Source organism: Amblyomma maculatum, chromosome 4 (assembly GCF_055883805.1).
Source record: "Amblyomma maculatum isolate TAMU_Amacu chromosome 4, ASM5588380v1, whole genome shotgun sequence".
In the NCBI taxonomy this organism is placed as follows: Eukaryota; Metazoa; Arthropoda; class Arachnida; order Ixodida; family Ixodidae; genus Amblyomma; species Amblyomma maculatum.
In genome coordinates, this window is record NC_139347.1 from 190,497,479 (window position 1) to 190,521,910 (window position 24,432).

A 24,432-nucleotide genomic window follows, 5' to 3' on the forward strand; every position below is an offset into this window, starting at 1 on the left:
GCGATGTCAGTGAACGTTAAAGAACCCCAGGTCATCGAAATTTCTGGAATCCTCCATTACGGCGTCCCTCATAGCCTGAGTCACTTTGGGACGTTAAACCCCAAAAGCAAACCACATTGGAAGCCAACTTAATAGCAACACAAAAAAAATGCATTGCATCCAATATCCAATGTTTGGCCTTGATACAAGTGTCACATGACGGCATAGAAATTGTGTAAACATTCGACAGATCGAATAAATTACATTCGCATAACGTTGTGCTTAGATAGCATAAATTACAGTGATGAGACTGAAAACCCATTTGCGTCACAAATCACAACACTCTAATTAAGTCTGCTGTCCACAGGTCTCGGCTCGATGCTTTGGTACCTCGATGACTGACCACTGCCACGAGGCTTGCTGGTTCGTTCCTTCTTCACATTCCGCCAGTTCAGCGTCTGCTTCATGAAGTCCACACTCTGAATGGAACCCGCAGCAGATAAAGGGATGGCCAAAGTTGGCTTCTCCGACGGCTGCTGTGAAAAGAGCTGGGCATGGAGCATCATAAAGAGCGTGGTCCCAGCTAGGGCGAAAAGCACATCGACACGCCCAATGTCTTGCCACACGGACAGCACTGTGGCACACACCCCTCCCAAGCGGCCCAAACCGAAGAGCCAGCAACTCGCCCCGCAACGCACACGCGTCGGCACCATTTCCAAGACGTTGGCGAATATGAGGACTTTGCCCGCGAACGTAAGCGGTTTGGCTAAAAGGAAGAACAATGTCGTTACGTAAGCGCATCCCAATGCGAAACTCAGGCTTATCACGCAGGAAACGCCACCGAGCGTTCCTACTGCTGCGGCCAGTAGATGTTGCGGTGAGTTTTCTGAACGTAGCGTAGAGCAGCGCGCAACTTGCGAGGTTGGTTCCGCTTGAGGCCCACTGGAACCAAGCAGTTGTTCCTAATATTACCCTGTCCTCGACGGCCATCAATGAGTATTGTGAGAACGAAGCAATGAACGATAAGCCGATCATCACGAACGCGCTGCGCTGTACTGCCTTTGCTCTAGTTACGTCTCCTGCTGTGAGCAGCATGCGCATTTCGGTCCTCTGAACCTCTGCCTTGAGCCTTTCCAGCATGCAGTCAGTGTTCGAAACGGGAAAGTGATTTTCTTTGGCGGCAGCGATCATGAGCATCTCGGCTCTGGCCATGTCGTTTACTGCAATGCACCAGCGGGCTGACTCGTGCACTGCGGACACCGCGTACAACGTGAGGACAGTCGGGGACAGCATGAAGATCTGGAGAACTATCCAGTTCAGCCCTCTGAGCAGCCGTGTCACAGCAAGCCATACCTCGGCAATCAGCAAGCCTGCGCACATGGCGGCACACAGGTCCCTGTTGCTGTTCTCGTGCGTGGATGCCTCAAAGAATAGTGTGCAGGCGAGGACGGCGACAGTTGCCACGCAGCCAGAGTTGAGAAACCTTGAAAGGACGTACATGTGGTATGATGTTGCGAAACATCCGCCCATCGTGGCCAGCTGCAGCACCGCCATCGCTGTGAGGAGCACGGGCATCCGGCCGACTCGGTCCGCCATCTGCCCGACGGCAGTCATCGCAATCAGCGAGCCGGCTATGTAGAGGCTCTCCGCCATGGCGCGCAACCAGCGTCTGTGGCAGACCAAGTCCCACTGACTTACGATGGTCCTCTTGCTGTACTCCGGTTCGTAGTCCCAATCCTCGCAGTCAACAATCAGCGTGTCGTTAGGGTGACCTGGGTGTTTGTAGACGCTGGATCGACTGAAGCGACCGTCCGCCTCTAGAGGGATTGCCGAGTTCCTCCAGGAGGCCGCAGGCACCTTCATTTCGCCCTGTGGCTGCTTGCACCAGTGGTCGACGTCACCAGAGATAAGACTGAAGGCGAGGGTGTGGCACTGCATTGCGCACACGGAGAAAATAACGAGATTGAAGAACCAGCGCTGAAAATGACCATGACCGAACACATCACTGCAGTCATAGCAGTCGCTCGTCACTAAGTCTACTCGACTGAGCCTGCGTCTAGACAGCAGAAGCATCTTAGACGTTAATACGGGAGGTATTTGTAGCTGCCCTAAACTGAACCAAGGTCTTCTTCTTCTTCTGCCTTGATATATGGCACATACCCACGAAGGGGGATTGACCAGGGTTCAGTGTGGACTGCCAAATGTCCTACACGAACTGAAATAGTGCAATAAAGCAATTATCAACTAAACAAAAACATAAGATTTAAGATCACAAAATTGATTGAAAGAAAAAATACGAAGCAAAAATTTGGAAGTTTGTAAATGTGGAATACAATTAGCAAGGGAATCTGTCCGTAGCTGTGATGTAGTTATGGAAGTACTGACAAATTTGAGGCAACGCAAATCCTTTCGCACTCGCACCGAAGGAGAGTAGAAGCGGGACCGACAACGTAAATCCCAAGCGTGCAATTGGAGTTTCTAAATGCACCCTCCTCCGATGTGAAAATCTTCGGCAAGCGAGGAGGAAGTTATCAATATTTTCAATCTCATCGCAAGCCTCACAAAGGTTTGTGGGGCTGATCGCGCATCTACATAAATAAAGATTTAGGCGAGGAGTCCTGCATCTCGTGAGAGTCATAGTTATCTCACACTGCCGTAATTTACATGAACGAACTTTCCATGAGTATATGAGATGCTGGTATTCGGCTGTAGATAGCAAGGTTTCATTGCACGAAGCGGCTAGGTATTGATAACGCTGAAACCAGGACATTCCAAAAATGGTGATATTAGGGATGGTACATGAAACGGATGCATCAAGAGCTGATTTAGCCAGGAAATCTGCCGCTTCGATCTGGAAAATACCGCAGTGACCGGGGACCCAGATGAAGCGTAGTTCTTTCACCCACCCCGGTATGAAATACTTTAGTGAGCAGCTCAAAAGAGCATCCCGTGCTGACTCCAGTGGCAGCAAAACAGAAAGTCTGATAGAAAAATTATTTTTGATTGACTGCAGGGAACGTTCAGTAGTGCTAGTCCAATTGCCATAAACTCTGCTAAAAATATCGGTGTGTAATCCGGGACACGCACCGAAAAACTCCAGGAAAGAGACTCTGAAAAAAATTCCAATCGCTGCTTTCAGCGTAGTCACAGACGCATCAGTGACAATTACAGTGTGATCAGGGAACTTTTCAAGGTGATCACATAGGAGACTGGATATCAGACCTGAAGGTAAGTGCTTCACATTAGTTGGAAATATAGAATCATAATTTATATCAACAAAGGACGTGGAGCAACCAATAGGACATATAGAACCGAGGTCCACACCAATGTTTGCTAAAATGCTCTGCGTGAAAGCAACCTGGGGCATGCAGACCCTTGGCCACTGGTGATTGAGAAAGAGGGCGGGGTTTGACACAAAAATAGGTATAGCCATACCTGGAGTAGCCTCAAATGATCGCAAGAAAATTTCCAAATTCCAGAATCGGTCTCACATAGGCTTTGTACAAATGTGGAAGAGTGTCTCGACGCATACTAAATTTCCTATTACTTATCCGTATGAGCCTACCAAGGGCACGCTCACCTTTCTGAACATTAGACTTAATGCGAGGCCTCCAATCCATACTAGCATCATACGTAATGCCTAAATACCGCACAGATTCCACTTGAGGTATGACATCTGAGCGGTAGTTTAACGAAACATATAAGGGGGTTTTGGTTTTAAAAACTAGCACAGTACGTTTGGACACATTTAAAACCAATTTAATTTTGTCCAACCAGACCTCAAGTGCATTTAGGTGAGCCTGTAGTGAACGATAGAGGTCATGAATATCTTTTGCAGAGGCGAAGAATGCTATGTCATCTGCATATTGCCGCGAAACCTTCAAAACAGTATTTGTTGTTTTTTAAAAGCCGCCGGCATACAGGCTTATCACTCTGATTCTGGACCGCGTATCAGTTCCGTAATCTTTGTTTGTTAATGCTCGATGTCGAAAGTCACACCTTTATCAGTTTTGTTGTAGCGAAAGATGCACCGAGATCTGTCTCGAAGGTTCCGGCCACTCGGGTGTCTTTCCACAATGTTCCAGCCCGTGCTGGTAGCTGTTTGCGACGTTTATCTAGATTGGTCTGTGCAGCCTTTAAATTGAGCGTTGACGAGTGTGACGAGCATTCTTTGTCCGACGACCGACGAGCACGTTTGCTATCGCCGCCGCCGAGTTGCTTAGTTCCTTTACGGGCGCAAGTCAACCCCAATAAAGAGTTATTTCAGTACCATCACGCCTGTGTCTACTTTGGGCGTGTACGGCCTTGTCACCACTACGTGACAATATACATATACAGTGACATCAGGATGAACCGGAATATCGCACATTAATATATTAGAAAGGAGTGGTGAGAGCACAGGGCCCTGGGGCACCCCTCTTGTCTGTGCATAGGTATCTGAGAATAATGAGCCATCAGTGCAAAAGAATTCTCGTCCTTTCAAAAATTTCCTGATCTAAGCATAAATGTAGAACGGAGGACGTGATAATGACCACTTGTTTAGTAGAATGGAATGTTCAATGCTGTCATAGGCGTTAGCTATATCGAGCGTCACTAACGCTGATACCTCCTTGTTGCACATTGCAAGATGAATCCTGCTTTATAAATCAACATGTACAGACCATATTGAGCACCCATTGCGGAAATCAATCTGGGCAGAACTCAAAGCATTAACCTCTGAAATATGCTTTGAGAGGCTGCCATGCACAATTCTTTCTATTAATTTTATTAGATTCAAAGTCAAAGCTATCGGCCGAATGTTTTCAACATAAAATCCTCTACCAGGGTCTTTCAAGAGCAATATAATTTTTGCCACTTTCCAGACGTGCGGCAGCCATGCAGATTCTAATGATTCGTGGACCAGATTCAGGAGATACTAAGTGAATTCATTTGCTAAAATTTTGAGCACACCCATCGTAACCCCGTCCCAACCTGGAGCCGAGTTTTGCATGGAAGAAATGACAGATAGAAGTTCTGACCTTTCAACCTCAACATAGTGTGAGCAGAAAATGGGAGCGTGCAAGGAAACTCTGCACTGCTCCTGGAAACGTAATGCGTGCCCTTGTGCAATTGGTTCCAACTCATCCTTTGCCTCCTGTGGAGACAACACTATAGAGGCTTTACAAAAGTTAGCGCCATCTAGTGAAAGAAACAGAAACTGTGCGCGGCGGCCATGTTTTGTTCAGTCCGCCCGCGCCTCCCATCGAGAACGCTGTCAACACGCGCCTTCGTGGAACCCGTGCATGCACCGAAAGGTGCATTTTAATACTCACAAGTGATTCTTCCATTTTTTAACATCACAGCAGTCACTGTTAGCACTAAGCTCTATTCGGAATGATGACAGCATGTTGTTGCGTGCCCTTCTGCAGCACGCGCACCGTCGTAGACGCGCACGGAATCAAGGTATACGCGTGTTTGCGACCGTTTGTTTGCAGTTCTAATCGGCTTCACAAGTGTCACTTGCATCATGTAAAGCATTACTGCACGTCCCTCTGACTGAGAGCTAGCTCACAGAACGTGCTATCTCCTAAAACAGCAAGGTTATTTGGCGTGCTATGGAGCCTTGTGAACTTGAAGGAGAAGCTTATGCTGCGATGGAGAACACGGGAGAAGGAGCAATGCATCTCTAACAAACGCTATAGTCCAAATACGTTCTTTGAAACATTTTGTACGCAGGTTGCATTTACCATTGTGTATTTGATTTAAGACACGGGCATGATTACCAAAAGTACTTTTCACAGTCGTACGAAATGGTAGTGCCTGGTGCAGTACGGTTGTCTAGTGCACCCCAGGTGCATGTTTCACGCTGCAAAAGCAAGCGGCTACCAAACCCGCGGCGTCTAGTAAAGCAGGAAAAGATGACATCCCACTAGTGTGTTGTAATATGCTCACGTGCAGCCCGTTTCGACCGGTCCACGTCCAGAGCGCGCAGCTCAGGTTCGCATTCTGTGCCTCATACCTGCCAGCGCGGCTGATAAAATAACGAAGCGTGCGCTTCACTTTTGTTTGTTTTGTCGAGCCACCAGATGGTTCGCTAATTGACTGCTACCTGAAATTCAGTGGAATTTGTAAATATGCCGATTTCTTGTTTATTCCCTCTCTCAGATAGTAGACATTTGAAGCTGTAACCTCACATGAAAGCGCTGACATGGGAAACTTCGAGGAACTCTGAGGAAGAGGAACTCGGCTGAAACGAAAAGAAATTTGAATGGTCAACTTACATTTCTGCGATGTGTTTGTGTTTGGGGCAACTGGCTGTGTTCATAAAGTCAGATTTGTATTATATCATATCGTTATAAAAAATTACGAGGACACTTAAGCTCCGCCGTTAAAGATATAACGCGATAGCGTCTCTCTCTCTCATACACACACACGCACGATGTTTTTTTCTTCACATTTTATATTTTAGCTGTTTTATTTATATTATATTTCTATCATTTCTTTATTTAGATTTATTTTATTTGAAGATTTATATTTTTATACGCCAATACTCATGCGTCAGCAACAATCGTTTTCCATACTGAGCAATTTGACACTATTGAACACATTCTTCAATCATTTCAATTAATCATTTACACATTCTAAATTTTCTTCCTTAGCATCATCAAGCACCGGTTTTTCATTCTGAGCATTCTGACACCTTTAAACCCTTAATTTACAATTTTCACTTTTTTTCGTTTCTTTATTTCGTCAATTGATCAATTAATAACGAAGGTTTAATTCACTCGTCATCGCCTATCGCACACCAATCAATCTTAAATCACTGGAAGCACAAATTATCATGGCATATATTTTATTTTACGAAGCCCCCGATTATTTTCGAAACTCGTGCCAAATACTGCATCGACGACATGGAAAGGAAAGTGTTCAGCGCCAGTCCGACTTACGTCAAATTACGCACGATTCTTTTATCATAAAATAAAATGCATCCTCGCTCATTTCACCAACCAAGTATCTACCAGGAGGATGAGCGACGGTGATTGCGCAAACCACGCAAACAAACTCGCGATCGTCTCTCATAGGCGTTCAAGTAAACAGCAAAGGCACACAGACAAAAACAATCCACATTACAAAACACTGGATACTGTAACTGGATAGGAATGACGCTACACGGATTGCCGTGGGGCCCATGCACGACTGGTAGAGCAATTTGTAACTGCGTTCGGCAGCGCGGCCGGTGGGCCATGCCACGTCTCGGCTGTCAAAATATGCTTTTAAGCGTCGCTAACAAAAACCGCCAGGGACAGAGCAGAGGTACAAGCACAGCACACTAGGTTAAAACGTGAAAAGCGCGAACAGAACGGCGAGCGCTGACGGACAGACACGAAGCGAACGGATAGAGCGAGCAAAATATGGCGGGCAGCGCGTGATCAGCGTACCGCTCATGGTTGCCAGACTTACTTTTGTAAACCCTCTATTGAACTTAATGACTGAGAAATGCGTGAGCTTCTATTTCGCTCCATGAAACGATACAAAGCCTTCCTGTGCTTAGGGTTTGACAAATAAGTATTTAAATTTTCATTGTACTTGTCCTTTGCCTACGCTATGGCTCTTTTAAATGACGCCGAACAAAATTTGTAGTTTATCCATTTTACTGGGCTCTGGTTATAAGAAACCACGGTCTTGACTAAACATGCGGCATTCTTCTTCGCTCTTTTCTTTTTCGCAGTCAAGAGACTGGCGCGTGCCTGCAAGGATCAATTGGTCAAAAATATTAAGAACTTAAAAATCAAGCTCGAATTCTTGTCGATCTCACTACTGCCTAAAAATGCATGTACCTTCAAGTTGTGGCAAAAAATGAGTATACTTAAGTTTATTTAAAGTGATAACCGCATGAGGCCATTTTCCCTAGCGATTCGTCGCGCGACGACTCCATCGCGTATCGTTTCCGCTGGTATTATATATTTGCAGTATACCAGACCCTAGGGCAGAGCCTGAAACGTCAGTGCGAGCTATCTCTAACAAAATTCAGGTGTAGGACTACTCTCTTTAATCCCCCCCCCCCTTCCGCCCCCCCCCCCCCCCAAGTCTGGCTCCTCGCCCGCAGCCATGTATTCATTCTGCAGTGAACCCGAGTCACTGGATCATTTTTCCCTCTACTTTCACTGTTTCGCGTCCTTCAGTAAAGTTTTCCTTGAAATTCCTTATAACCAAATAGTTATATATTTGACTATTTCAAATTTCTTTCATTTGAAGCTACTCTGCAGCTAGGCATTACTGGGGCACGGATCGTTCCCTGCGGTTCATAAATTTGTTAATCCCTCTGAACGAATTTGCTGCTAGGTGCGCCGATTCTGGTCTCTACCATTTGTTTCACATTCAGTCGAAGTTATTGATTTGTTTCCAATTTTTCAGTAGGGCTTTTTGTCTATCATATTACAATATACTTTTTTATCTCGTCACGCAATATAATACCATTTCAGACGCTGTGGCCATTGTCCCTTGTGTGTATGTGCAATTATCCGAGAGCACAACAATTACCCGTGCGAATAAACGGAGCTCGGTGACAGAGTGTTTTAAGTGTTGCTCTGTTTCGGCCGTCTCGCCGTTTGGTCAAGGGGAGTATAAATATGCTAGTGTCATGTGTTAAGGCTAAACAGCAAGCGCTGATAAATATCTGGCGTTTTTAAGGGACACGGTGCAGTGATGTGAAACTACACTATGCGATGCACAACTTTAAGAAGTGACTTTCTATCCCTCCTTTTTTTATTAATCCCCAAAACCTACCCACAATAGCCTTTTGTATCCGTTATTAACCTGCCAAATTTTACAGAACTCGACGCGCTCATATGTATGGGTCAGATGTTGTTGCGACTCTAGGAAGAAGTAAAAAAAAATGCACGGCCAAGCAAACTGTCTCTGTAGCTAAGCCACCACCATTGCCTCTTGCAGGCAGAGAGTTAAGAGATGAGGTAAAAAGAAAGATAAAGACACGCGTCACGACAGCCGTCGTTCGCCATCGTAGCGGCGGCGAGTGCAATGACGGCATGTATAATACAAATACAATAGCGGCAAGCACATTGTGTCGCAAACGGCGAACAGCACTAGACTCCCAACCCTGCTCCTTGGCTAAGATGAAGCGAGTAGCTGCAGGTTCCTCACTTAAACGGTACTAGGAAAGCAAATTCCTTATGGCAAACTTCTCGAATAAAAAAAGATCAAAGTTTCTAAAAAAAATGTATAGCGGAAGTTACATACAGTGTCAAAGCCTTATGCGATTTGTTGCTTCGCGACCTGCTGCCTATCGAGCGGCGAGTGGCTTCCCGTCATGGCGGATCTCCGCCTCATGCGGTGAGCACTTGGCCACTGTCCAGGGAAGGCCCTTTTAAGCAAAGGAGCCCAGTGTTTCGATCAGGTACCGGAGATAGTCTGTGCAAAATGCTAGTCACACGCGCGCCCCAAAGCATCGAAAATACAAATCAAAGCTCTCTCATGCTCCCCTTTGGGAAGCCAGCTTCCCCGTTTCCTGCTTCCCCGTTTCCAGTAATGACGTACCTACCGCGAATGATGTCCATTGGTCCGTCTCGCTGACTGACGGGAGAAGAATGGGTGTCTACAGCTCGCTGCGCGCTTTTCCCTCGCCACGGCCAGACTGAATCCAGAGGCGCGCGCTCCCTCGGCCATTTTTTTTTTCTTTTTTTTTTCGCGCTCGCGGAGTGCCACGCCCCACCACCCGCCAAACGCGGAGGAGGAAGGGGAATTTGTCTTGCGGAGGCTAGACGACCTCGGGCAGGAGAGTGAAAAACCTTTGCGAGGGAACGGAAGGAGAGAAGCATGACAGAATCGGGTGATTGCGATGGCTGTAACTGCGTTATTAGTTGCTCTTTTCAAAAACATTTTGCGGCCTTGCGTTCTAGGGGCGAAGTCTCACAGTCATCGGTGCAGAAAATATTTCCGACCGGAAGGTGGACAGTGGGCCTTTAAGAGTGTTGTGCGACAGCTTCCTTGTTGGCGTAGAGGCAGCGTGTCCAGATAGCGACATAGGGGACATACATTTTATTCCAGCACTTGAGCGACAAATTCTTCTATTGTGTTAAATTCGTTGGCTCTGACGTCAAGTCCCCCTCTCCCAATCAGCATCTTCTCGACGAGGCGTCAACGCCACATTTCTCTTCGAAAGAGATCACTAATGCTATTGCGGTAATAATTGTGTCGTGTCTTTCTTTTGACCGCAGTGTATTTTTTGTTAGCGTTCTTTGTCGCTGTCGTAATCATGGAGGTAAAGAATTAAAGGCACGAAAATAACTGATCATACTCACTGGGCCTGCATTGCCTTATACGTTGCGGCGCCTCCTGATTCCAAGTAGCTCTTAAAAATGCAATAAAACGATGTCATAGGCAGCACCAAATTTTGGGTTGCTACCCTTTTAACATAAACAAGCCCAAATAGGAGAATAAATGGCTGACGTCGCCTTTTATACTCGTTACTTCGATATTATGAAATTCCTTGTAAGAAGTTGAGGACACCACCTTTTTTACTACTGTGACAAAATTAAGAAGTGAAATTGAGTCTTGGATGATTATGCTCCTTCTACAAACAGGAGTTTATTGCCAGAATGAATACTCCTCGATACCTTAAAGGGTTTTAAAAACTCCTTCAGCGTCTAGGCACTCGGCCGCCGGCTAGCGGCAGGTCACTCTTCACCGAGCTAGCAGGTTACAATGCCATCATCGCTGCTGGCTCGTTTGTCGCATCTGCTTGCGTTTTGTAGCGAGGATCACACTACGCTAGCCAGCAGCGCATTTCGTCGTGTGTAAACCAGGTCACTGTGCGCATGCGTGGAAACCAGAGAGGAGCAACAGGTTGGTTGGTTGTACAACTTTTATTTCCATCGGAAACGGGGAGTCGTGCGCCCGCGGATTAGAGGCTGGCAGGTAGCCCTTGGCTTCTTGCGGCCTCTTCCGCCAGATGGACGGTGCGGTGCTGGATCGCAGGGTCCGCGCTTCGCAGCAGGGTATCCCAGGCTTCTCTACTTGTAATATTTTGCCCTATCCCTGGAGATTGTGGGCACTCCCAAATTATGTGGTCGAGGGTCCCTCTCGCCCCACAGTGTTTGCAGAGATCATTGTCCCTAAAGTCTGGTAGCGCGTGAAACGCCCAGACCGGGTTCATGAACGTATTAGTTTGTAGCCGCCTCCACGCGACAGCTTCTCTATTATTTAGCCTAACATCTGGCGGGGGTACCAGTCTACGTCCCAATTTATATTGGTCGATGATTTCCCCATAATTTTGCAGACGCTCGTCGTATGCCCAGTGTTCGGGGGGCTCGACGGCTACCCGGAAGTAGAGAGCTCGGGCTAGCTCGTGAGCCGCCTCGTTACCAGGGACGGCAGCGTGAGCGGGTGTCCAAATTAACTGAATTTTCCTATTTATTGTTCTTTGGGTGAGGATTTTGGCCGCCTCCGGCGATATCCTCCCCTTCCCAAAATTTTGAATGGCAGTTTTGCTGTCGCTAATTATGAACTTGGCTTCTGTTCCTACGCAAGCTAGCGCTATCGCAACTTCCTCCGCAGTCTCTATGTTGCGGCCTCTGATGGCTGCCGCGGATACCGGTGCCCCTCGGCCATCGACTACCGAAGCTACCGCCGCACCTGTTCTGCCACTTGCCGCATCAACATAGACTACTTCCTTTGTTCCCATGTTCTTGAACCGTCGCTCTAGAGCTTCAGCTCGTTTGGCCCTTCTTTCGACATTAAATTCTGGATGCATATTCCTAGGGAAGGGCGGGACTACCAAGGCATTCCTGATTTCACTATGTGGGGCCCCACAGCCCCTTTTAGCGTTTCGAACCGCGCGCGCTTTTTTCTGTTTGTGTTGGTGTCCGCCCGGGCAGCGCGAGTACGCATGAGCGAGCTGCCCGGAGCGGGGGCGACATGTTATCGGCGCGAGACAGAGGGTAGATAAGCGCGTTGGAAGCAGGGCTCGGGGCTTTTTCGTCGGGCGGCCGGCCAGAGAAGGGGGGCGTGGCAGCGTCCCAAGCCGGCGGGATGTACACGGACGACGGAGCGGAGTCCTGCGAGGCGAAGACGGAAGCGGCGCCTTCAAGGAAGCCTTAGGAGTGTTAGCGTGAGTGCTGCCACGCGAGTAGCAATGTTTTTGTACCGTGATCAACGCTTTGGCCCGATTACTCGCCCTATCCGCGCCGCAGTGTGTTTTGTGTTGTCGCGGTGAAGCCCTGACCCATGTTCCGTTTTATTCTGCATAGTCCATTGTCGCGAACTTCGACGGCATGTTTCCAGCGCAGTTTTGACCACTGCTGTTTCTTTTCTATTTTATACTTTTCTGTTGATCCGGAATAAACCGGTGTTTTTAAGAAAGACTTGGTTTTCACTCGTCGGGCGAGACCATCGCTCGCGAACCCGTATTCTAGAAGGCGGAGCCTTCATTTGGCGCCCAACGTGATTTCTACTCGAGCTTTGGCTTGCCCCGCGAGTGTACCAATTTGAGGTTAGGTTCATGCAGTCTCGTGCGCAGCGATGTCGGACTTACCGGGTGCAAGCGCCCAGTTAACGGAGACAGTTCGGCCTCCCACACGGGCGGGTTCCGAGCATGAGCGCTCAGAAGACAGGAAAAGCAAACCGTCGGACATTTGTAGCGGAATTCTTGGCCTCCTGAACGAGCTACTGGAATCAAAGGCACATTTCAGAGAAATGGTAGGAAGCGAGGCAGTTTCGTTAACGCCCACTCCCTTGTATCGCGATAATCAGCTGCGGCTGAATTTGGCCGTGCCAAGGTTTGAAGGATACGCCGATAAGAAATCTGTGTGCGATTTTCTGTATGAAATCGACGATTATCAGATGGCAATGGCAATTTCGGACAGCGCTCTGGTCACGCGTGTGCTTCCCGTAGCTTTGGTAGGTTCCGCAGCAACCTGGAGGCGTAGACAGCGGCCGTTCACAACAAAGCAGGATTTTATAGACCGTTTTCGAGAAGAGTTTTTGCCGCCTGACTATGACATCCGTATGAAAGACGAGCTTTGCACCAGGACGCAAGGCGAAAGCGAGGGTTTGCTAGAGTTTTTGCGCAGTTTTCAAGAGCTGCATGAGCGGGCAGATCCTGCAGTTCCGGAACCAGAGAAGGTGGCTCATGCTATACATCGGTGCCATCCAAGGTACCAGCCATATCTCCGGCGTCGCCAGTTCGCGGACTTCGATGACATGGCTAGAGAAGCATCCCGCATCGAGGCATCTTTCCTGGCGGAGCTCCAGTACAAACCACCTCCCCCTGCAGAGACTTGCCTTGAGCCGTCCTGTGCGTGGCCGGGATCATCGGCAGCACGCAGCCTGGAGACGCCAGGCTGCCGTACGGGGGCTGGCGACTTGCACGGAGTCACAAGCCCTGATGCGTCTACTCAGGTGACGAGCCGATTTCATGGGGCGACAGGTCAGACGGGGCCCCGTGTCTTCTTGCCATACGCAGGCGCTGGTACCCCTTGTGTGGCAGCAGTTGGGACACCCCACGTCAGAGCGCGCAAATCCCGGCGATCTCCTACAGCGGCTGCCGGCTACCATTCACCTACGGGTGCAGCGTGGGTGTCACCACCGGGTGCAACGTGGACGTCACCTACGGGTGCAGCGTGGGTGTCACCACCGGGTGCAACGCGGACGTCTTCTACCAGTGCAACGTGGGTGTCACCACCGGGTGCAACGGTGTCGCCATCAGGTGAGAAGCGTGCGTCGCCCCCGGGCACAACTTGTCCTCCGATTCGCAGATCCAGGACAACACAGGGGAGAGTGTTTTGGTCATCGCACCATCCAGCGGCCAGGCCGCACAGACGTGGCCAACCACAGGGAGAGCTGATCCAGCCGCTACCTTTCCTGCCTGAATCGAACCAGGTGCCACCGACCCAGGTGTCTTCGACACAGGTACCATTGTCACCACCTGCTATGCATGAGGCAGACCCCGAGAAGCCCTACAAACACTCGGTGAGTGCAGTCCCGTCAACTTTTTTTGAGGAAAGCCAACCAGACAAGACCCCGCTGGTCTTGGTCAAAATGGCCGGACTGGAGCTTCCAGCCCTTTTAGACACAGGGTCTACAGTGTCAGTCTTCGGCGATCAGGTGAAAAATTCCTGCGAGACAAAATGTGTCCGGTCGCGGAGTGTAAACACTAACCTTCGTATGGCATCGACTCGCATAGTACCCGCAACCTCAGCAGCCCGCCTAACAGTTGCTATAAATGGTCGAAAGATTAGACAGCGTTTCTTACACCTTCCCGGACTATCCTGGCCAGTCATACTAGGCCGTAACTTCATAGTGAAGGCAGGAATCGTGATGGATCTCAGTAAGGGAACCTACCGGTATGGCACCGGTACAGAAGCATTTCAGTTCAAGACTAAGGCCGCTGAGCCACAGTCACAGTTGCTTGCCACGAACGGCCATTCGGCCAATATCACAGGCTGTGGTATTCTAACCGTTTTGAATTCCTTCACGGGGTCACCAGCGGAAAAAAGCAGAATCGAGACAATGCTCAGGCCCTTTGCAGCAATGTTCACGGAGGCTCCGGGGAAGGCCAACGTACTAACCCACAGGATTGACACCGGCAATGCTCGTCCTATCAGATTCAATCCAAGGCCCTTGAGTGTCCACAAGCGAGCGCTGCTGGATGGGGCCCTCGACGAAATGGTGGCTACCGGTGCGGTGAGACCATCAAAAAGCCCCTGGGCGTTTCCTGTTGTTCTCGCGCCTAAGAAGGATGGAACAGCACGGTTGTGTGTCGATTATCGACGTCTGAATGCTGTGACAGTGCGAGACTCTTACCCTTTCCCGTCTGTTGACTCTGTCATGTACTCACTTGGGTCAGCAAAATTTTTTACAACTCTTGACTGCAGTAGGGGATTTCTGCAAATCCCGATTGACCACTGCGACATTGAGAAAACGGCTTTCACTTGCCACCGGGGACTGTTCGAATTTGTGCGCTTGCCTTTCGGGTTGTGCAATTCACCTGCTACTTTTCAACGGGTAATGGATATTGTGCTCGGAGATGCTAAATTTAACTACGCTATGGCCTACATGGATGACGTAGTAGTGTTCTCAGAAAGCTTAGAAGAGCACCTCCGTCATCTAACGAATGTCCTTCAACGAATGCAGAAGGCGGGCATCACCATTAACCCCGGCAAGGTTCAGTTGGTGACAAGCACAATCAATCTTCTTGGGTTCATTGTGGAACAGGGCACAGTTCGCCCGGATGAAGAGAAGCTTCAAGCCATTCTGCAGCTCCCCCCACCAAACAACATAAAGAGCCTCCAGCGTTTCTTGGGCATGGTGGGATTCTACCGCCACTTCATCCCGAACTGCGCTGACCTGGCGCGACCCCTCCATCAGCTCCTCCGGAAGGGTGCCCGCTGGTCATGGACAGAAGCCGAGCAGGGATCATTCCGTTCACTGGCTGCAGCCATCGCGGATACTGCACGCCTGCGGCTTCCAGACCTTAACCGGCCATTCACGGTACAAACGGATGCAAGTGAGTACGGAATTGGGGCGGTATTGCTTCAAGAGCATCAAGGAAAGCTTTGCCCATTGGCGTTTGCTAGTCATACACTGACGGCACCGGAAAGGAACTATACTGTGACAGAGAAAGAGTGTCTCGCGATTGTGTTTGCCCTCAAGAAATTTGACATGTATTTGGATGGTGCAGAATTCACTATTCAGACCGACCACCAGGCCCTATCGTGGCTTTCGAGGTTGCAAAATCCAGCTGGCCGTCTGGCCCGCTGGTCACTCGCTCTCCAAAAGTATAATTGCAGGGTAGAATACAGAAGAGGCACTTTCAACAAAGTGGCCGATGCCCTGTCACGAGCTCCACTTCCGGGCGAGGGAGAGCGAGCACCCGCGGTCCATGCTGTGACAGCTCCTGCCGACACCTGGGGCACACTGGTGTCCCGTCAACAGCTCCTTGACGCTCAGCTTTCAGACGACCAGTGCAACCAGATACGCCAAAGCCTGAACAGCGCCAGCCCTGCAGGGAGCCGGGCGCTTAACGGAAGCTATGACTGCTACGTGGAAGCAGAAGATGGTTTGATCCTGCGGTATATACCTGCTGCGGACACCGACAGTGGTGAGTCCGCATTTCGTGTGGTCGTTCCTAAGTGCCTACGTAAGCATTTTCTAGAGTACTTCCACGATACACGCCTCGCAGGTCACAGCGATGGCAAGAAAACATATGACAAATTGTGTCGCGTCGCAACATGGCCCCGCATGAGAAGGGATGTCCTGACATTCGTCCGCACTTGTCATACCTGCCAGACCGCGAAGCCAAGGGGAGGAAAACCACCGGGCCTCATGCAACCTGTAGAGAGCCGATACCCATGGGAAATTGTAGCTTGCGACATAATGGGTCCCTATCCCAGATCAGTGAAAGGGAATCGCTACTTGTTAGTAATTACTGATCATTTCTCGAAATGGGTAGAATTGTATCCCCTGAGTAGGCTAGACTCGAAAATAATTTGGGATAAGCTACTAGAAACATTCACTCGCTTTGGTTTCCCAGCTCAGCTTATCACCGATAACGCCACGTATTTCACCGGTAGGATATTCACTGCCACTTGCAAAGTTCTTGGCGTGCAGCACAAAAAGACTACGCCCTACCATCCTCAAGCAAACATTACAGAGCGAGTGAATCGAAATCTCAAGACTATGATGGTGGCATTCACGGAGCGGCACAAGGACTGGGACGCTCGTATCCAGGAGATGGCCTTCGCCACAAGGACCACGGTAAACCGGTCAACAGGTTTTACGCCAGCGGCCATTCTCCTTGGTCGTGAGCTCAGGTTCCCTATTGAGCATGCTCTGAATGGCTCTGATTTACCGGGTCTTAGCCATTCTAAATTTGCTCATGATCTTTCCAGCCGCTTGGCCGAGACTCTGAAGGAGGCAAGGGAAAACCTGGACCTTGCCCGCCTGGAACACTGTAACCAGTACAACAAGGGAAGGCGACCTTTGGAATTCACAGTCGGCGACAAAGTCCTTCGCCGCACGCACCCACTAAGTGATGCAGCAAAAGGGTTTGCTGCTTCTCTCGCTCCACGATGGACTGGCCCTTACGCGATAACAAAGCGCGCGTCTCGGCTTTCTTACTTTATTCGCCATGTGCAGGGTGGTCGAGAAGCCGGACCAGTCAACGTGGCCGATCTCCGAGCTTACCACGGCCGTCCACTAGCCACATAGAACCACTTGACCTACCAGGCACTACGGCTACCCACGCTCGGCGGATACCTCCAAGCATGCGCCCCGCCAGCAGCAGTACCAGTTCCATCCTTATCCCGCGTTGTTGTTGTTTTACACGTCGGGAGGTGTCCCGTCTTGAGAGGGGGGGAGTGTGGGGCCCCACAGCCCCTTTTAGCGTTTCGAACCGCGCGCGCTTTTTTCTGTTTGTGTTGGTGTCCGCCCGGGCAGCGCGAGTACGCATGAGCGAGCTGCCCGGAGCGGGGGCGACATGTTATCGGCGCGAGACAGAGGGTAGATAAGCGCGTTGGAAGCAGGGCTCGGGGCTTTTTCGTCGGGCGGCCGGCCAGAGAAGGGGGGCGTGGCAGCGTCCCAAGCCGGCGGGATGTACACGGACGACGGAGCGGAGTCCTGCGAGGCGAAGACGGAAGCGGCGCCTTCAAGGAAGCCTTAGGAGTGTTAGCGTGAGTGCTGCCACGCGAGTAGCAATGTTTTTGTACCGTGATCAACGCTTTGGCCCGATTACTCGCCCTATCCGCGCCGCAGTGTGTTTTGTGTTGTCGCGGTGAAGCCCTGACCCATGTTCCGTTTTATTCTGCATAGTCCATTGTCGCGAACTTCGACGGCATATTTCCAGCGCAGTTTTGACCACTGCTGTTTCTTTTCTATTTTATACTTTTCTGTTGATCCGGAATAAACCGGTGTTTTTAAGAAAGACTTGGTTTTCACTCGTCGGGCGAGACCATCGCTCGCGAACCCGTATTCTAGAAGGCGGAGCCTTCAACTATTAATTGTGACTTTTTTTTGAACTCCCCTGTCTGGGTTGAGGCTTACTTTTGCAAGGATTACCCTGCCCGTCTCGGTCGTGCTTAGTCTCTCTAATTGGGAGACTCGCACTGCCTCCGCCAATTCTGCCCACGTGTTATGCACCCCGAGTTCGAGCAGTCGTTCGCTCGAGGTACCCATGGGCAGTCCTAGCGCCTTCTTAACGCATCTTCGAATCAGGCAGTCTAACTTCTCTTTTTCGCCGGCCTTGATGTCCAGGTAGGGCGTGGCGTAACTGATTCTGCTTATTACGTATGCCTGGATTAGTTTTAGTAAATTTCTCTCCTTGAGGCCTCTTCCTTTAGTGGCGACCCTCCTCAAGAGCCCGAGGGTTTGCATCGCGTAACTTTCTTATTTTTTCAGGACCTCTCCGTTGTGACCGTGGGATTGAATGACCATCCCCAAAATCCTGATCTGATCTACTTTTGGCACCGGTTTGCCCTCCACCTGAATATGAAACTCCCCGCTATTCTTGCAGCGGAGGTACTTTGGGTTATGCGCTGCGCATGACATCAGAGCTCGCCGTCGCCGCGGCCGCGTGCCGACTCCACAGGTCCGCAAAATCACGTGTACTCACTCAGGCTCACTCAGAAAATTTGGTCCATCTGCGGGCTCATTCTCACTCAGACTCACAAGGCCCGTACTCACTCACACTCGTGAACTCAAACTCACGCAAGCTGGCGAGTCACTCGGGCTCACTCAGACTCTTAAACACAAACTCACGCATGATGACGATTCACTGGGGCTCACTCAGACTCATAACTAATCTGGGCTTACTCACTCATCTCGACTCACTCATTTTTGACTCGCAACTTATCTACACTCACTCACTTCAACTCGCGACTTATATGAACTCAGACTCATCGTGTACTCACTCATTTCAACTCTCGACAAGCAACGAGCGACGGTCCTAAAGCTTGTATATGTAGGCGTAAGGCAGTGCTGAGAAACACGAGGGAAAAAAATAGAAAAAAATGTGTAACGTTACAGATTAGACTGTTTTCTTCAGTAACGAATGAATTGAAAGGTTACAGGAAAATGAAAAAAATATGGTAGGGATTATCTCTTTTGACCTGAATATAGTACGAAAGCTTTGTCTTTTTAGCTATAGCACGGGCAAAATTTTTGATATGGTTATGGCCGCTTTGGTGGTTGCCGTCTTGTCGGGCACAGTCTATTAAGATTGGATACAAATTATAAAGGGGATACTTCGAAGGCGGCTTGGGCCAAATTCTGGAAATGGTCATGCCCAACTTATAGGTAACCATAGTGCCGAGGATGGCCAATGCAATTAGGAACTGACCGCTTTTCATGTAAATTGGCCAAAATGAAGTTTCGAGGGTTGGTAAACCGTGTGTGACCCAAACCAAATATTGGAGGTCACCATCGTGTTCGCCGTACTCGAATTATGTTGTCCGTTCATTTTGGTCCGAAATCAGCTCAGGTCAATCTACTGGGGTGAGGGGACCAACTTGAGGGTGGCCCCGGTTTGCCATAGTCTTGTTCGCCATAGTCATATTAAATTGGACAGATTGTGCCCAAATCAGTCGAGGTCACATTTCGGCGGTGGGTGGGCAAAATATAAGGCGGCCATGGAGGTCAGCATCCTGGTCTCCGTAGGCGAATTATGTTGGACAGGTTTTGGACCAAATCGACCGAAGCAAAATTTCAGCTATACCGGAATGCGTTTAAATTACACGCGTACGTAGCCACGCATTTGTGACCTCCTCAAACAGCCTACCCAATTGGAGCAATGGCACACAAAAAGAAGCATCGGACAACATTCTTGGTCCGTGGTGGTGAGCCTGTGAATTCTTTCGCAATAAGAAAGAACATTAAAAACGTGTTTACACAATGGTCTCTTCGAACTTAGCCTGATATTATTAGTTATGCACGGCTAGCCTGGCTCGTTGCATCGCTGTGCACCTAAACCGTGAAATCATTTGCGAGATATTCCGGAGTAAATAAACAGCAAAGAAATAACTATATAGCCACCACAATACAACACTAACGAGAAGAAAAGTACGATTAACCTGCATAGTCGCCACAGTAAAAAATAATTGCGTAACAAAAACAACGAAATGACTCTACATCATCAGCTCACCAAGAAGCTTATTCATTATTAGAATTACACAGGCAATTCGAGTCCACTAGGATCTAATTAGCGACCTGTGCCCATTACTCACTGAATCACTTCAGATCATGATTCTTCAACCTCTTAGCAAGAATTCATTTGATTTCATAGGAACTTTCTAGGTCAGACTCGGCAAGACTGAGATCATAATCTGAATGTGAGTCCGGAATCACTCACGACACAGATCATGATCTGAATGTGAGTCCGGACTCACTCAAACTCAGATCACAATTTGAGTGTCCGGATCGACGGCTAAGATCACGATCTGAGTGTGAGTCCGGACTCACTCACTAATCAGATCATGATCTGAGTGTGAGTCCAGGCTCATTCACGACTCAGATGATGATCTGAATATGAGTCCGGACTCACTCACGACTCAGATCATGATCTGAATGTGAGTCCGAACTCACTCACGACTCAGATCATGATCTGAGTGTGAGTCTGACTGACCCCGAGTGAGTCGACTCATGAGTGAGTCCGCCGACCTACGGCCGACTCCACTGCCGACGCAGCATAGACGCCCGAACAAAAAGAACGTCTTGACAAGCGGAGAAGTCAAGGTGCAGAACTCAACAACAACAACAACAATAATAATAATAATAATAATAATAATAATAATAATAATAATAATAATAATAATAATAATAATATAGAGCACTGCAGAATCTGCATTGGAGTAATGCTGAACCACGGATGCTGCTGTTGATTGCTTCTAGTTGCTTAATTCACTTCTTGTTTACCAATTTTAGTCTTCGATACTTTCAAATTACGTGCCAGTTCCTTCTTTTGCCCTTTTTCGACTGTACTTCCGGTTGCGTGACGTCACATTCTTGACGTAAAATCCACTACGGCACCCCTTTCTCTCTTTCAACTTTCACTCCCATCTTCCTCCCTTCCCATACGGCTTGGTTCAGGTGTTCATAGAACAAGTATGACAGATACTGCGCCTTCCTTTCCTGTGAACCTGTTATACCAATTAAATAACTTCGCCTAATTATTTTTGGATACAACCTTACGTCACCCTGTATCGATTGCCACCACTCATTAAACTCTACCACTTCTCAATTACTGCCCCGCCGGGGTGGCGCAGTGGTTACGGTGCTCGACTACTGTTCTCAAGGATTCGGGATCGAATCCCGGCCTCGGCGGCCACTTTTAGATGGAGGCGAGAAGCAAGGCTCTGTGCTGTGTGATGTCAGTGCACGTTAAAGAACCCCGGGTGGTTGAAATTTCCGGAGCCTTTTACTACGGCGTCTCTCATAGCCTGAGTCGCTTTGGGACGTTAAACCTCACAAAACTAACCAAACCAACTTCTCAATTACTCACAACTGCTGCGGACACGGTTTTGTGGACACATTCCCCAGACAGAAATCTGTGAACATAGCGTAGTAATGTTTAGATAATAATAATAATAATAATAATAATAATAATAATAATAATAATAATAATAATAATAATGATAATAATAATAATAATAATAATAATAATAATAATAATAATAATAATAATAATAATAATAATAATAATAAATTGGTTCACAGGAAAGTAAAGGCGCAGTGTGTCACACTTGCTCCCTGGGCACCTGAACTGTGCTGTAATGATAGGGAGGAAGGTGGGAGATGCAATGAAAAGAGAAAACTGGAAACGGTAATGGAAGGTTATGAAGCAATTTCGACCACCTGGGGATCTTTAATGTGCACTGTCACCGCCCAGCACACGGGCGTCTCTCCGTTTCGCCTACTTCGAAAGGCAGCCGCCGGCAGGGCGTAAATAGCGGCGCATAGCGGCAGCAAAGAGAGAATGGGCGTAAGAAGGTGAAGAGAGCGCCGGAGACGCCGAAACATAAAGACGAACGGCTTGCCAAACGGTGATTACAGACTGCCGAACATAATAGACGGAGTATAACCACCGAGATGAGGCCTATGGAAGAGTTCAGTCAATTGGAACCAACAGAAGAGGATCTGAAGGCACGTCGTAACGGATCACTCCATTCGGGTTTCCAAAAGTGCATCTGCTACCCGGAAATTTGAAGCATACTGTGAACAATCAGTCTGGACACATGTGTATGGTGTGCGAGAGACGGTGGCTCCACACCGGTGAGTAATCCAATGTATGAGACTTTGCGTATGAAGACTGCTAAATCAAAATACTGTATAGAGAAAATTGATACCGCTGCATGCCAGTTCACAGATCATCGGGCAGTCTTCGTCTGTATCAAACAAAATGAATAAAAGATGTGTATACCCAATACCTCTCATTGCCAAACATAAATGACCACAACAAGCTCAGCCAGGGAAAGTATGTACCCCTTGCTACGTATATCGTAAATTTTTTTTTTTTCGCGCGGGCTTACCGTCATAGAAGACACTGGGTTACCGACGCTTTCTGGAAAATATTGCTGCACAGACTGCCTCTGAAGGCCGTGAAGGTGCCAGCTAGTTCACGGAACGCTTTGTGCTGCTTCCCTGGCGCCACTGGTCTGCGAAGGCATAGCCAGCCCTAGTGTCACAGAGCCAACATGGTGGAGTGCGACGCGTCGGCGTTCATGATCCCTGCCACCACCTGCCCTTCGACCGTTATTGTTTTGTGCTTGCTTGCCGTGATACAAAAACTGCGCTCCATCAACCTGTGCAATAAAGTTCTTCTAGAAACTGGTTTCTTGGTATCCTGATTAGTTTGACACCTGCTCAGAAATGTTTCAGCTTTGATCGTTGGTAGGCTTCTTGCATAACAAAAGTGCAAAAATTAGCGCCTTCTGCTTCGTTTTCTCCCTTCCTGATTGCGAGGTCTTTCATGCTGCTGTTCAAACTGCCAATACCGAGAAGACATCAAAGAAAAAGAAAAAAATAAAAACAACTCGATAGACTCCGGCCGCGAATTAGAGGGCAGGAGCAGAAGAGAAGGCGAGCTGGAACTGAGAATGTGAGGGCCGCAGTGGACACGAGATGGATTACAATGTACAATGAACCTTCAAGCTCCCCCTGCTTGTCTTCCCAGCTACGCGTACGCGGAACGACGACGCCCTAACAATGCGCCACTGTGGCTTGCCCAATCTTCAACTGCAGGTGTACAAGACGCTGGCCTTCAGTTCACAAACTATAATTTCAGTTCATTGAGTGATTGATTGATTGATTGATTGAACGTCCTTTATTGAATAGGAAGGCTCATGGCCATGGATGGTAGAGCAGAGTAGGCAGAATCTTCATTATTTGCACAGGTCGTCACTTAAATCATATTGCTCTGACCAGGCCACTAAGGCGCCATACTTGGCAAATATCCTCTATGTGTTAGCATCAGTGTCTAGAAGGGAACGATAGTTCAGGCGGTAGGGTCCAGTAGAAAAAGAAGGGCAATCCCAGAGTATTTATTAATTTATTCACGTTACCCCTACAGGCCCTCCAAAGGAGGGTATTACATAGGGGGGGGGGGGGTGATACAATTGTAGTAAACAAGATGAAATTATCAACAATTACAACAAAAAACACAAATTAAATAGTAGGTATAACATCAATAGAGATAAAGAAAAACAACAGCAAAATATTCTACACATTTCCGTCACAGCGAAGTAGCTCTTGGAATTTATGTCAGCTTCTGTGGCAATGTGCGATAGCAAGATATTCCATTAAATGATAGTGCGAGGAATGAATGAATGAGCATAAGATGATAAATGACACTTTGTGCACTTAACTTTGAAGGCATGATCAAGCCGTGGAAATATGACATCAGGTGACTGAAACAAACCACTGCGCAGTAGTGGATGGTGGTAAAGCTTATAAAGTAGTGTTAACCGAGCGTGTTTACGACGACATGATAAGTATTCCAGTTCAGCACGTTGTTTTAATGCACTGACGCTTGTGAAAGATGAGCAGTCTGAAAGAATAAAACGCACAGCACGGTTCTGCAAGGATACGATGTTGGCGATAACATAGGCTTGATTAGGGTCCCAAATTTCCGCGGCATATTCAATTTTAGGGCGTATTAGAGTTATATAAGAAAGGTTTTTAACGTGGATAGGAGCGTGTTTGAGAGTACGTTTAAGAAGAGCAAGTGAACGCTTAGCAGCTGCTAAGGTGAGGTCAGTATGGTGATGCCATGTTAGATCAAATTGAAGGTGCACGCCAAGGTATTTGTAAGTGTTTCTTAGTTTTACAGCATTGTCATTGAGTGTAAGTAGTTGAAATTCAAGCTGTACGACGAGTGAAAGATATCTGTTTTGTTTTAGAAACATTTAGCATCATTAACCAGGATGAGCACCATGAGCTTACTGCGTTCAGATCAGATTGTAGGAATTG

At 48.3% G+C, this 24,432-nt stretch overlaps 2 protein-coding genes across 2 annotated transcripts; one reads left to right on the forward strand and one right to left on the reverse strand.

The window, feature by feature from the left end:
- Positions 1 to 323: 323 nt before the first annotated feature.
- On the reverse strand, positions 324 to 1,917 carry LOC146193874 (solute carrier family 22 member 7-like). Its single transcript, XM_084600648.1, has 2 exons — positions 1,054 to 1,917; positions 324 to 527 (listed from the first exon to the last, which is right to left on the reverse strand). The coding sequence occupies exons 1-2, from the start codon at positions 1,915 to 1,917 to the stop codon at positions 324 to 326; spliced, it is 1,068 nt and encodes a 355-aa protein (XP_084456774.1).
- A 9,864-nt stretch (positions 1,918 to 11,781) lies between these two features.
- On the forward strand, positions 11,782 to 15,752 carry LOC146193875 (uncharacterized). Its single transcript, XM_084602850.1, has 2 exons — positions 11,782 to 13,374; positions 13,439 to 15,752. The coding sequence occupies exons 1-2, from the start codon at positions 13,061 to 13,063 to the stop codon at positions 13,683 to 13,685; spliced, it is 561 nt and encodes a 186-aa protein (XP_084458976.1). The 5' UTR covers positions 11,782 to 13,060; the 3' UTR covers positions 13,686 to 15,752.
- The last annotated feature ends 8,680 nt before the right edge of the window (positions 15,753 to 24,432 follow it).

What these genes read in the sequence shown, in the direction of transcription:
- LOC146193875 (XM_084602850.1), top strand. Translation starts at nt 13,061, where the DNA reads ATGAGCGGGCAGATCCTGCAGTTCCGGAACCAGAGAAGGTGGCTCATG. An exon ending in GCCCTGATGCGTCTACTCAG is followed by an intron (nt 13,375 to 13,438) that starts GTGACGAGCCGA and finishes TGCCATACGCAG; the next exon opens with GCGCTGGTACCCCTTGTGTG.
- LOC146193874 (XM_084600648.1), bottom strand. Translation starts at nt 1,917, where the DNA reads ATGCAGTGCCACACCCTCGCCTTCAGTCTTATCTCTGGTGACGTCGAC. An exon ending in TGCTGCTCACAGCAGGAGAC is followed by an intron (nt 528 to 1,053) that starts GTAACTAGAGCA and finishes CTCCATGCCCAG; the next exon opens with CTCTTTTCACAGCAGCCGTC.